This window comes from Python bivittatus, unplaced genomic scaffold (assembly GCF_059951505.1).
Source record: "Python bivittatus isolate LINGU-HERP-01145 unplaced genomic scaffold, Pbiv_v1 ctg000080_np1212, whole genome shotgun sequence".
Classification (NCBI taxonomy): domain Eukaryota; kingdom Metazoa; phylum Chordata; class Lepidosauria; order Squamata; family Pythonidae; genus Python; species Python bivittatus.
The window spans coordinates 55,875,633-55,890,820 of NW_028277035.1; the positions used below are offsets into that span (position 1 = coordinate 55,875,633).

Below are 15,188 nucleotides of genomic sequence, written 5' to 3' on the forward strand. Positions count from 1 at the left end.
ACAATTGGGAAATTTGGTTACTATATCTCATGTTTGCATACAGGGAAGTACCACAAGCATCAACAGGATTCAGTCCTTTTGAATTAATATATGGAAGACAACCAAGGGGAATCCTGGATGTTGTTAAAGAGAGCTGGAGTAACTGGACTGAATACCCTAAAAACCTGGTTGAATATGTATTGACTCAAAGAGAAAAACTACAGTCTCTAACCCAGATTGTTCACGAACATTTAGCCCTGGCAGAGGATTCACAGAAAAGACGATATGATAAAAATGCACAGAAGAAACAACTGGCAGTAGGAGACCAAGTGCTACTGATATTACCAAGCACTGAATGCAAACTACAAGCCCAATGGCAAGGTGCCTACACCATTGTGAAACAAACCACTCCTGTAAACTATCAAGTCGATCTGGGAAAATGTAAGATCTACCATGCCAATTTCTTGAGGAAATGGCATACCAGAGAAGAATACCCTATACTTGTTGTTTTGAATAGGGATCATCAAGACCTTATGGATCAGACATCTGAAGAATTGGGTAGTGCCAATAATCAAGAAGTACAAGTCAATCAAGATCTATCACCATCACAAAAAGATGACATAAAATTGCTGATCCAGATCTTCAACACTACATTTACCTGGAACAACCACATTAGTTGAACATGTCAACAAGCTTCCAAAAGATAATGAGAGAAAGAGTTTACTTCTGTGGATAAGCTATTCTACAGGAGGGAAGCTCCTACAGAGAATGCCACTTCCATGCTACCTCTGCCAGATACATACATATATGTGTGTTTCACTGGAATGACTGTTTTCCATTACAGACAATCTCTTACAGTGTTTCTTTGTCTTATAATTTGCAACGTAAGTATATACAAACTACTAAGGTTTGAATAACTGGCATGGAGCCATTAGTATAGCACTGTAAGTTAGAACCAGATGGATGAGACGATTATACCAACTGCAGCTTTTATGAAAACTCTGTGGTCTGTTCTCAAACACTCTTGGAGAATCACACCCAAATATCCTTTCTTTCTAAGAACTGCAATGAATAACAACTCACATTATCTATATTTAGACCAGATAACTGGCTCATAATGAAATGTTCAAAAGTCTAACATAAAGAGGCTAGCAATAGTACAGTAAATATAGTGGCAATCTGGGAATGCAACTGCAGAACTTTAGAAAGATAGATAGCTTCTTCACACTTTTTTAACAAATATTTTTGTAAAAGAAATATCTCTGCGCATTTAAAAGCACTAGTCTAGCTACAATCTCTATTACCATGAACATGTGTACAAATGTGCATGATAGCAAAAGCTGTAGCTAAGTGTATCTGAAACAAAAGAAAAAAAACTCAGAGAAACATGAAGGGAAGGGAAGGGAAGGGAAGGGAAGGGAAGGGAAGGGAAGGGAAGGGAAGGGAAGGGAAGGGAAGGGAAGGGAAGGGAAGGGAAGGGAAGGGAAGGGAAGGGAAGGGAAAGAAGAAAGAGACAATAAGACAAAGTTTTAATTTTTAGGCAGGTAAAAAGAAAAGGCAAAACAAGAAGCTACCACAATTATGGGAAAAACTCACCATTTGCAAATTGTCTAGCCATTTACCTAATGTCTACCTTTATATACACATTAACGACTAAATAAATTAAATGAAACTTACCGCAGTGCATTATGGAAATCTGAGAATCCATTAATTTCAGAGTTTTTCATAACAGTCCACTCAAAAGCAAGTCCTGCCAAAGTGCTGAAAGTATTTCCTTTAAGTAATTGAACATCAAAACAGTTAGAATATCAAAACAGTTTTCTTTCATCTGTAAAACTACCTGCACAAGCACATGACAAATGTTTAAGAATTACAATGAGCAAGAACAAAAGAAATACTGAAAATGAAAATAAAGCAGAACTGCACACACACAAAATGATCAGGTAAACTCATCTCAGAAATAGTTGGCAATATGACTAAGTGTAATGATCTGGGGAAAGAGGAATTGAGGCAGAACACAATTCATTTATCTAACAGAAATCACAAATTTGTATTAAATATTCTATAAATATAATGCAAATTGTAACATATTGATATAAATATAATACATTTATGTATATCAGACGCATGATTTATGATATTTGATGAAAACTTTTTAAAAATGGAAAGATTTAAAATGGCGACAATGGAAAATTAGAAGGGATAGGGAAACAATCTTTTTTCATTAATACTATCAATGCCTCATCAACCACAGAAAGTGAAATTGCAAATGATTATTCACAAGCACATTTTCTTTTCAACTGGCACTATATGTAAATGCCCCCTATCTGACTGCAAATGCCACTCCGTGATCTAATGTGCATATCCCCCTGCAACATATACAGTGGGGCAAAAAAGTATTTAGTCAGCCACCAATTGTGCAAGTTCTCCCACTTAAAAAGATGAGAGAGGCCTGTAATTTTCATCATAGGTATACCTCAACTATGAGAGACAAAATGAGAAAAAAAATCCAGAAAATCACATTGTCTGATTTTTAAAGAATTTATTTGCAAATCATGGTGGAAAATAAGTATTTGGTCACCTACAAACAAGCAAGATGTCTGGCTCTCACAGACCTGTAACTACTTCTTTAAGAGGCTCCTCTGTCCTCCACTCGTTACCTGTAGTAATGGCACCTGTTTGACCTTGTTATCAGTATAAAAGACACCTGTCCACAACCTCAAACAGTCACACTCCAAACTCCACTACGGCCAAGACCAAAGAGCTGTCAAAGGGCACCAGAAACAAAATTGTAGACATGCACCAGGCTGGGAAGACTGAATCTGTAATAGGCAAGCAGCTTGGTGTGAAGAAATCAACTGTGGGAGCAATAATTAGAAAATGGAAGACATACAAGACCACTAATAATCTCCCTCGATCTGGGGCTCCATGCAAGATCTCACCCCGTGGGGTCAAAATGATCACAAGAATGGTGAGCAAAAATCCCAGAACCACATGGGGGGACCTAGTGAATGACCTGCAGAGAGCTGGGACCAAAGTAACAAAGGCTACCATCAGTAACACACTATGCTGCCAGGGACTCAAATCCTGCAGTGCCAGATGTGTCCCCCTGCTTAAGCCAGTACATGTCCGGGCCCGTCTGAAGTTTGCTAGAGAGCATTTGGATGATCCAGAAGAGGATTGGGAGAATGTCATATGGTCAGATGAAACCAAAGTAGAACATTTTGGTCTAAACTCAACTTGTCGTGTTTGGAGGAGAGAGAATGCTGAGTTGCATCCAAAGAACACCATACCTACTGTGAAGCATGGGGGTGGAAACATCATGCTTTGGGGCTGTTTTTCTGCAAAGGGACCAGGACGACTGATCCGTGTAAAGGAAAGAATGAATGGGGCCAAGTATCGTGAGATTTTGAGTGAACACCTCCTTCCATCAGCAAGGGCACTGAAGATGAAACGTGGCTGGGTCTTTCAGCATGACAATGATCCCAAACACACCGCCCGGGCAATGAAGGAGTGGCTTCGTAAGAAGCATTTCAAGGTCCTGGAGTGGCCTAGCCAGTCTCCAGATCTCAACCCCATGGAAAACCTTTGGAGGGAGTTGAAAGTCCGTGTTGCCCAGCGACAGCCCCAAAACATCACTGCTCTAGAGGAGATCTGCATGGAGGAATGGGCCAAAATACCAGCAACAGTGTGTGAAAACCTTGTGAAGACTTACAGAAAACGTTTGACCTCTGTCATTGCCAACAAAGGATATATGACAAAGTATTGAGATGAACTTTTGATATTGACCAAATACTTATTTTCCACCATGATTTGCAAATAAATTCTTTAAAAATGAGACAATGTGATTTTCTGGATTTTTTCCCCCATTTTGTCTCTCATAGTTGAGGTATACCTATGATGAAAATTACAGGCCTCTCTCATCTTTTTAAGTGGGAGAACTTGCACAATTGGTGGCTGACTAAATACTTTTTTGCCCCACTGTATTTGGCTTTTAAAATCCTAGCATTACTCCTATTACTGATGAAAGACAGTTATGCAAAAAGTGCATTTACTCTAAAAATAAATGTTCCTTGATATTGTCACAGCTGTGATTCATGAAACAAATTAGATACCACAAGATAGCTTATTTGCAAAAAGAATTATCTGTAAATAATTGCTTAATGTTTTTGAACTACCTGACAAACCTCACTGCACAAGTTGCCACAATAAATCTTAGGAGAGTTCAAATCTCTGACTTCTCACTATATAAACCACCTTGCCAATATGGCATCCTTCAGATGTGTTGGGAATAGAATTCACTGAATTTCTATCTTGGAATTCTGGAAGTTAGTTTCCGTACATCTGGAGGACCCTTGGCTAGGCAAATTTACACATGTTCATTAAGAGTCATTTCGTGACTTTCAGGAGCAAGGATTTAAAATCATTGATATTTAATAATACAGTGTATCATAGAGGAAATATATTTCAATGAACAAACGTAATGGACAGGTATTCAGTTGTGTAAAAGTAATTCATTGTTTTCATGGCCTATCATTTAACACTACAAAATTAAGACAATTTTTCTTAAAATATTACTGAAATCTAAACAAATTATTGATTGTTATTTTCTGTGTTTCCTTTTCCTTTCAATATACAGAAGTATTTCCTACTTCTTTTGTGACACATACCAGTGATATAAGGCACAAAAGGGTCTTAGAACATTCATGCTTTTGTCACTTCTATGATTTTACCTGCAATATAGTCTATATGAACCTGTCTTTGGGTACAATTTAGAACAGGAGTTTGAAACTTGCAGAGCACAAGCTGCATGTGGCCCTCCAAGTCATTTTGTGACCAGGTACCAAATCCAGCTGCTGTCACAATCTGAGACAGGACCAGTCAGCTAGGTGCTGGCACATACCATACCAACTTCACATTCCTATTACCTGAGCAGGATGGCATTTCCCTCTCCTTGGTATCAGCAGGCATGCTCTCTTCCCAGCCAAGACTTGCTGAGAGATGCTGGATCACTGCTGCTTCCTGCCTCTGCCCTGTTTCCCTTAAGTGGGTATTCTCTTGAAGCCTGATTGACAGCGGCAGACTGCAAGGAAGCCCTGAGCAATCCTAATCTTATCCTGCCGATTCTGCTGTCTCTGGCTGAAGCAAGGGCAGCGTGCATTCCTACTTGTCTGTTACCCGTTGCTTTTAAACTCCCTCCTAGCCCTTTCAGTTATGTCACCCAGCATCTGGAATAATATCCTAAGAAATAATATCCCTGACATTATTGTTGCTTTCTCTTAGATGAGCAGTGAAAATACTTACATATTTCACTGAATCTTTTAGAATACTGTTTTTCTTAAGAATGTTTCTATTATAGCTTTTGACTTTGTTGTGAACTGCTTTAGATTGTTAAGTATTATTTTCATTGACAGCTTTTTAAATGACCTGAGTACAAGGTTTCCGAAATAAATGTACTGTACATCTATTTAATTTAAAATCAAGGGAAAATTGATTGATTGACTGAATGTTGTCTAAAATGTTTATATATTAACAGAAAATATTTTCTTGACATTCTTAACCTCTGAGAGAATGATTTAGGATTTCCATTTGATGAATCTCATGGAATTTCTTGTATCTTGAATTTCCTATTAACTGTATCTCAACAAGTTATCAAGAATTAATTTTGAAGATAATCCATTGGTAGCACTACACTTCTCTAATATTACATTGTATGAATAGTAACATTTCCAAAAAGTACTGGTAGAGTTGTAATCAAATTAGTATATATTAGCATTTGGGGTTGCAATGCCCAAAGGGAAGGACTATTCCTTTCAGTCAGAAGTCTGAAAAAACTGGAAGATTCACTCAAAAATCTTTCCTAGTGACTCCTGATATTGGTTTCTAATTCATATTTTTTAAGAATATGAACTGATGTCGTATAAGACATTAATAAAATTCCTGTTGTTGTTAGCTGTTAAGTTTGCTATTAATTCCCAAGTTTCCATATTAAATACTGGAAAACCAAGGCATATTATTCTTTGAATCAATGATATTTAAGTGTGGGAAACAGTTTTGGCTATAAATTATTCAGCAAAGAGCTCTGAACAAGTTGTATAATTAACGATATATTTATCCAAATCTGGTCACCATTTTTTAGTGTTACATTAATTCTTAGATTACCTTTATCTATGAAAATGTTCTGGGTGGAAATATTAAATGTGGATGTTTAAAATCCTTGTATTTCTTTAAAGATTAGTATTAATTAGGTTAATTTATTTTCCTTTTTAACTGCATTTATTATTTTCTTAGTTTTTGTTTTGACACTGAATTGGTTCAATTAAAAAAAATAAAGCAAAAATAAAGAAATAAATGTGAATATAGACTATTGTAAAAATCTCACTTCTACTATAATAATTTTGCAGTCAACTAAAATCCATGTAATTAAACATAATATGAAAGTGCTATTAAAAGACAAGGCATATATCTTATACCATCAATATGCAGTCATGCATTTGAAAGAGAAAAGTGTTGTCTTTCCTGGATTAAAATGTTAAATCAGTAATACTTCAGATACCTTCAGAATCTAGGGCTTGAATTTTCAGCTGCAGTGGTGAATCCTCAAGGTACAGTTCCTTTGTTGTAGATACTATGTGAATAGTATGAATAGCATCAACTATAGCATCACAGCGAAGCACCTGGCCAGTCACTTGATGAAAAAGAAGAAAATATTGTTACTGATCCAGTCAACATTAAGCATTGATACAGTCTGCAGTTTAATTCAGCATTCTACAACCTGATGCCTCTAGATGTTTGGGACTATGACTCTCAGAATTCTTACCCACCCTGCTGTGCAGGAATTCTGGCCTCTATCCAGAATTGATGTATAAGAATAATCTTATATTCTAACAAATTGAACTGCAGCATGCAGGAGAGTGTACACAGCATGGCTGCTTCAAAACTGCTTGATGCATGTACATGCAGAGACAACTAAAAACCACTTGCAAAGCAACCACACAACCATGGAAGAAGGCATATCTACTTTTACAGTTCAAAAGGGGCACTTCATACATGCTCCTACATGTTCCAAAGCACCCCTTGCATAGCCCTAATACAAAAATCTGAGGGCCATGATGGATCTGTTTAGGAAAGTTGTGAAAATTATTGTCAATCCAAAAAGACCTCTGAGGTGATTCAATATAGTGCTGTTTAGTGTGTGTGTGCGTGTGTGCATTACAAATAACTTTGAAGATATGCAAAATTCATTTATGATTATACTGAAGCACAAGTTCCTATAACAAATCAACTTTACATCTTAGATGACATTTGTATTTATAGTTAGCTCAAGATAAGTATATAGAGATAAACCACATTTGCACATCATTCAAAAGAGACAATAAAAAACCTAAGAAGAAAACAAAAAGATCAGAACACTTCCCCTCCAGCAGCCTACACCCAGATAAGCAGGGATAACATCAGACAAACAATCAAACAGAAAACAATACCCTAATCAAGGAACTATCAAAGAGAAAACCATACCTCCACCAACACTGGCAGGGCAAGCCACTGTATATAAACAGGGAGCAAACCCCATACTCACCAGCACTGATGATGTTACCTAATCAGATAATGAAGCATGTGGAAGCAAACAACTACAGTGGGCCAAAAAAGTATTTAGTCAGCCACCAATTGTGCAAGTTCTCCCACTTAAAAAGATGAGAGAGGCCTGTAATTTTCATCATAGGTATACCTCAACTATGAGAGACAAAATGGGGAAAAAATCCAGAAAATCACATTGTCTGATTTTTAAAGAATTTATTTGCAAATCATGGTGGAAAATAAGTATTTGGTCAATATCAAAAGTTCATGCCATTACTACAGGTAACGAGTGGAGGACAGAGGAGCCTCTTAAAGAAGTAGTTACAGGTCTGTGAGAGCCAGACATCTTGCTTGTATGTAGGTGACCAAATACTTATTTTCCACCATGATTTGCAAATAAATTCTTTAAAAATCAGACAATGTGATTTTCTGGATTTTTTTTTCTCATTTTGTCTCTCATAGTTGAGGTATACCTATGATGAAAATTACAGGCCTCTCTCATCTTTTTAAGTGGGAGAACTTGCACAATTGGTGGCTGACTAAATACTTTTTTGCCCCACTGTAGGTTCAGAGAGCACCAAGGACTCCTCAGTTCAACCCAGAGCTACATGTATTCTCTTCTATTGGAACTTAGCTCAAAGCAAGTTACAAATAGCTCCAAGATGATATTCTCAGACCAGAATACACTCCAGATATACAAAGTCATTCAGCAGACATTTACCAATAGTATCAGTTATCCATATTTCACTTTTCAAGGCACACATCTCCATCACTCAATCTAATCTATGCAAATACACACCATGGCCAGTTTTAGGGTTTCTCAATCAATACAAGTTCCACAAGCAGGTTAAAATACTTCATACACACACACTTTAAAGGGAGGCATTAAATGCCCATCAACTTTTCTCTGCCACCCATTTTTCTATTTTTAATTTTTTCTAGCTTCTTAATATGTACCTTTCCCCTTGCATTCTATGTTTCTGTACGCAAACATAATATCCCTTTGTTCTTTCCTGCTGCCTTGCCATAATTTCTCCATTTGTCTTCCCTCCATTCACATAGATCAAGTCATTCCTTACTTTCTATCTCCACAGGATGCCTGCCTTTGTAGTTACAAACAATTTACCTGCCTATCAAAAGCTTGAAATGGGATCAGATGTTGCTCTGAAAAATCAGTCAGCACTGGAAAGAGGTGACATCTGCCAGAAGAAATGAGCAGAAGCTATAGATAGAACTATACTTCACTCTCAGTTTTATGTCTCTCATTTCAAATAACACCCCCCCCCCAGGGCAGTCTGTTTCGTATGTAAAATCCTGTGCATAGAAAACAATGGACCTTACTTCTGAGTAAGTGTGGATAAGACTGTTTTATTAAAGCACTCACTAGGAATTTCATAGGAATGGTATGTAAAATGTAGAAATCCTACAACTGCTTAAATTTTAGTCCTAATATAGTCTTAATAGAGAAGAAAGAAAGAGACAGTACTTACAAACATCTTCAGCCAAAATAATACTTGTAAGCCGTGTTATTTGTGATGATCTGGCTTGAATAATAGCCTTCTGTGAACACTGATGGTTATCTTGTTCTATAGCTTCTATGCTAGCAACTTCTGGTCTGGTGGAAGACCTATTTAAAAAATATTAAAAATATTGGAATTATAAGCCAATTATAACCGCTGAAACCCTTTACATGTTACTTCTTATAGCAAAGTGTTTTGGAAATTGAAAATCCTACGATGGCGAGAACAGCTATTACTGCTGGAACTAAGAACAGTCATTTCCAGTGGTTAAGCAATGAATTACAGAAACAAGATTCTTCATGTGCCCATTTTGCCTGTTCAGATAATGTTACTGTAAAACATGAGGAATTTTATAAATTCTCTGTTGCTTTGTGAAGCAGCTTTGAAAGGGTGATTTGTGCAAAGCATGTTGATGTGAAATACCCCTTTGAAATCTGCACTATAGGTAGTCCTCACTTACCAACCACAATTGGGAACCGCAACTCTGTCACTAAGCAACATGTTTATAAATGTCATGTGGCCATGCCTGACTTACAGTGTCAGTTCCGGCTGTGGTCATTAAACATATCACTGCAGGTCATTAAGCACAATGTCATGTGACTGCAACTTGCGACTTCATGCTGGCTTCCCCACTGACTTAGTTGTCGGAAGCAGGCCGTGAAGGTCGTAAATGGTGATCACGTGACTGCAGGATGCTATGACCATTGTAAATGTGCACTGCTGCCAAGTGCCCAAATGGTGATCATATGACCATGGAGATGCTGCAACAGCCGCAACTTCAAGGACTGGTCATCAGTCTGCTTTTTCAGTGCCATCGTAACTTTGAACAGTCACTGAATGAGTGTTCGGAAAGTGAGGACTACCTGAGTTGGTATGCACAAAATGGGAAACATTTTGTTTCATACAGAACAAAACAACCCTACTTGAAACTCTCTGGCAAGTCATTTCAGGTTTGGTTTGTTCTGATGGAACAAAACTTGAAGTAGCTTTAGGTTATGCATTTTATCAGAACAAAACTCAAAACATTTCAAATCTTCCCACTATAAGAAACAATAGGAACTTGCAATCAGCTGCTGCTCCTTTATTTTTCATTTGAGAACCACAAGGGTAGATAGGGCGGCAAGGTAATCCATGCTAAGTACTATCAACCACACAAATTGCAGATACATTTGCTTAGTCAATGATTTTTAAGCTTTAAAAAGAATAAAAATAAATCCCTATAGCTTTTCTCACATACTGAAAACTCTAATTTAGAATCTATTATCAACCTCCTGCCCGTCTTCAACAGAGATGTTATTTATTTCAGTAAATAAATCTTAGTTACTCAGCCAACAGATTAAAGAAGACAGCAGCTATATGCTTATTTCCTTCATTACGTTTCTGCTATTCTTCTCAGTTTTATTTTTTTTTAAGATTTCTCTGACCACTATTCCTATGGGCTTTAACACACCATTTATTTAGCAAATTCAAACAACAGATTTGACATGTTTTGTTCTTTAGGAGAGCCTGCTTACCATGCAAGCACAGCAAAAGCAACTATGTTGACTTGCTAATGGTTTTGCTCATACACAGTGGGGTCTACTGAGTGCAAAAAATGGCTGCTGATGCTTCTTACTAGTACTAACATTACAACAACAAAACGTGAGTATGGACATGCCGAAGCTCAACAAACTGGCCCAATTACCATAGTTTTCTCATTTTAAAATGCATCTTGAAGCTCAAATTTAACTTAATACAAGAGAAGGCACAGAGTGCACACTGAACTTTAAAACACCCACCAAGCCAACACTATTTTTATTTATTAATCAAATATATATGGCTGCCCATCTCACAAAAAGTGACTCTGGGTGGCCTACAACAACCCAAAACAATATATATAAACAATCATTACATAAAACCATTATATAGTAATTATTAAAACATTAAAAACGATAAAAACAGAACTAAAACAGAAAAGGAAAATAATAGGCAAAGGGATGTTAATAACAGAGCCACCTTACTACTTCACCTCTCCCCTGGGGTCTCCAGGCCTGCTGACATAACCAGGTCTTGAGGGACCTTCAAAAACTCAGGAGTGATGAAGCCAGTCTCACCTCTGGGGGAAGAAGTTTCCACAATGCAGGCAACCACAGCAGAAAAGACCCGCTGCCTATGGCCCACCAAACGTAGCTCCCTAGATGACAGAGCCCGTAACATACCCACTCTGCTAGAGTGGGACGGGCAGATGAAATCAGGGAGAGGTGGTCCCTCAAATAACCCGGTCCCATGATATGAAGGAAAGTCAACACCCAGAAACAGACTGGTAACCAATGCAGCTCGTGAAGCAGAGGTATAATGTGTGTTCTACCAGAAACACACATAACTGCCTGCGCCATCGCATTCTGTACCAGCTGAAGTTTCTGGATACTCTTCAAGGACAGCCCCAGGCAGAGTGCATTGCAGTACTCCAACCGGGAGGTGACCAGGGTATGAGTGTCTGTGAGTAAGGCGCCTCAGTCCAGGAATTGGCACACAATACATAATTGTACAAAGGCCCTCCTAGCCACAACTGCCACATGCTCATTGAGCAGGAGTCATGAGTTCAGGAGGACCCCCAGGTTGTGCAAAGAGTCTGTTTGGGGCAGTACCAACGATGGTATAATCCCAGAATAAGAGGGCCTCAAAACCCCAACCCACTCAGTCTTGCCAGGGTTCAGTTGAAGCCTGTTGTTCCCCATCCAGGTCCCCACAGCCTCCAGACACCAGGATAAGATGTCGATAGCATCAGTTAAATTTCTAGGAGCAGAGACGTATAATTGGGTATCATCAGCGTACTGATGATACCTTAGCCTATGGCAACAGATGAGCTCACTCAGTGGTCTCATATAGATGTTGAATGGGAGAGGAGGGAGTACCAATCCTACAGCACATAACAGGGGACGGAGGCGGGATCTCTCCTCCCCAATCACCACTGACTGGAATTGAGCCTGGATAAAGGAGGTGAACCAGCACATCACCGTGCCGCCCACCCCCAATCCTTTGAGTCGATCCAGAAGGATACAACGGTTGATGGTACTGAAAGCTGCTGAGAGGTCAAGTAAGGCAAGGATGGATGCGCTGCCACCATCCCACCCACACCAGAGATCATCCAAAAGTACGACCAATGCTGTTTCCATCCCATACCCAGGTCTGAATCCTGACTGAAAAGGTTCCAGATAATCCACTTCATCCAAGGTTCTCTGAAGTTGTCACACAATCACCTTCTCAATCACCTTCCCAAAAAGGGGAGGTTAGATACTAGATGAAAGTTGTCCAGTATGGTGGGGTCTAGCAATGGCTTCTTGAGGAAGGGGCAAATTAAAGCCTCAAGAGGTGAAGGAACAACCCCCTCACTCAAGGGAGAATTAGCCATCACTAGAACCCCCTCACATGACACCCCCTGGGCTGCTTTCACAAGCCAGGAGGGGCATGGATCTAGAGAACAGGTAGCTGAGCTCACAGTCCTAAGGACCCTGTCCACTTCCTCAGGTCCAACAGATTCAAACCATTTCCAGATAACTGGGCAAGATTCCACCCTAGGCATCTCCTTCGGGCTTGCAACAAAGCCAGCATCCAACTGCTGAGCAAATTCCTCCACACGTCCCTGCAAGTTTCCCCAGATCCCCTTTACCTAAGAGGGCTTGTGTCACCCAAAACAGAGCTATGGGGCAGCAATCTGCAGATGCAATAAGGCAGAGAAGTACTGTCACTTTGCTGTCCTTACTGCTACAAGGTAGCCCTAATAGTGGCTCTAACCTGTGTTCGGTCCAGTTCATCCTTAGTCAAGCGCTGGGGCGCTCTAGATGTCTCTTCTCTCGTTTCATCTCCCTCAACTCCTCTGTATACTATGGGGAGTGACAGGATCAACGAGAGGGAAGAGACTGCATAGACACAATCTGATCCAATGCTTCAGTCACCTCCTTATTTCATGTGGCAACCAAGGCTTTGGATCGACCATGCAGCAGACCAACAGGGACACTCCCCAGCTCCTCTGGGTCCATCAGTCACCGAGGGTGGAACAATTTAATGGGTCCAGACTCCATGAGTTGGATAGTGGTGCCAGAGAATCCCAAGGTAATCAGGGTGTGATCTGACCATGACAAGGGGGACACTGAAAGCTCCCCAATTGCAGATCACATAGCCACTGCTCTGACAGGAACACCAGATCCAATGTGTGACCACTGCCCTGTGTCAGGCTCTGGACGACCTGGGATAGGCCCATGGCTGTGATGGTGGCCATGAACTCCTGAGCCACTTCAGACCCCATCCCCAGGGAAGGCAGACTGAAGTATTCCAAGACCATAAATCTGGGGAACTTCACTGCCAACCCGAGATGGAATCAAGGAGCTCAGGCAGGGAGGTTGCTATGCTGCAGGGAGGCTGGTACAACAGCAACAATCCCAACTGATCCTTAGAGCCCAACTTAATGAACAGGGTCTCACATCTGGTGACCTGCAAGGCAGTGCTCCTGAAAGCCGTAAGCAATTCTCAGATGACAATTGCCACACTACCATCCTAGTGCTCTTTACAATACCTCAGCAGCATTAGCAAAACTTGTATATGAGTACAGTAGCATGCACAAGCACCCCTTGGCATTACCTTCTGCAAAATAAATCATAGCACGGCATACTTACAATCCATATCAATTCTAATTTCCCTACAGCAATTTAGAAGAAAACAATAACTTAATAGGCAGGCTGGCAGCCAAGAACAATAGTCTGTTGTCTTATGTTCTTAACTCTTCTTCCTCTCTTCTTAACATCATATCCCATTTTAACCCCACTTCATGTAAACCAATAATAGCAGAGACATGAAGCTCCTTGGTTCTACATTAGCTTGGATGGAAGTAGTCTGGAAAAAGCAACCTAATCTTAAGCCTCAAAATAACTGTCTAATCACACTGCTCAGAATAGTTGGGATGTTCCATATGATTTACTCAAAACAGCCACATTTTGTTTCACGCTCAGAACAATCTCTAAAGAGGCATCTCTTTTGCCAATAAAATTGCTGCATGATTTTATTAAGCATTTTGTTCTTTATAATTTATATTTTCAGCTTTTTAAAAACTTTATGAGTTGTTTTGAGCATATACCAGAACAGAAAGGTGGCATATAAATCAAATAAATTAATTTAAAAAATGACACACAATTTTGTTCTGACATCAAAGCAAAACTCTTGAAACATATTTTGTTTCATACTCAAAATACTGAAGATAGCCATTTCAAAATCAGAACATTTTAAATTATGATTTTCTGCACATTTAGGCATTTTAACATAAGTATAGTTTTCAAAGCATGGGAAGTAATAGTTCTATTTAATTCTGCATTGATCAGACACCACTTCAATTATTGTATCTATTTCTGGGCACTACCCTTTAAAAATGATTCAGAGGAAACAGAAGAGTTTAACAGATAGATAATGAGTCGGGGTACTAGAAGCCAAGTCATATGAACAGGGATTGAAAAAAGTGAGAATATTTAACCATATATAGAGAAGACTAGGGGGCCATGACAGAACTGTTCAAATACCTAGAAATATGTCACAAACAATGCAGTTAAGATAAGTTCTCCATCATTCCAGAGAACAGGACAATGGAGTTCAGTTACAGGAAGGGTTAGGAAAACCTTCTGAACATTAAGAACTATTTGAAAATGGAACCAATTACCCAGAGAATTTGAGCTAAAAGAAATGCTTTAATTTAAATTCTTGCACTAAGCAGGTGGTTTGATTTGGTGGCCTAAATGACTCTTTCCAATGTTATAATTCTGTCCCCAGTATAAACAGTGATAACATTTACTGTGAGAGTCAGTTTGGTGTACAGGTATTCCTTGCTAATTGGAACCAGAATTTCTGTTGCTAAGCGAAGCAGTCATTAGGTGAAATATCATGTGACCGCACTGCTTAGCAACAGCAGTTCTGGTAGTCCTGGTTGTGGCGGTTAGGCTAGGACTTCACGCTTCTCCTGCCTTGCCATGCTTGTCTCTGCTTCAACTTTCCCTGCCCACCTATCTCCTCTATCTCTGCCCTTTTGGCCACTCTGCACTTTGCCACCACCTACTCCTGCTGCCCCAGCTGACCTTCGCCATCTTCTTC

General features: G+C 39.4%; 1 protein-coding gene across 1 annotated transcript in view; it reads right to left on the reverse strand.

The window, feature by feature from the left end:
• Window positions 1-15,188, reverse strand: part of NUP210 (nucleoporin 210) — a 112,193-nt gene that overhangs the window by 80,193 nt on the left and 16,812 nt on the right. The window contains exons 2-4 of the mRNA XM_088134153.1: window positions 9,048-9,184; window positions 6,536-6,667; window positions 1,657-1,753 (exon numbers count right to left, since the gene is read on the reverse strand). Coding sequence (XP_087990279.1) covers window positions 1,657-1,753; window positions 6,536-6,667; window positions 9,048-9,184 — 366 coding nt within the window. The remainder of the gene's footprint in view (window positions 1-1,656; window positions 1,754-6,535; window positions 6,668-9,047; window positions 9,185-15,188) is intronic.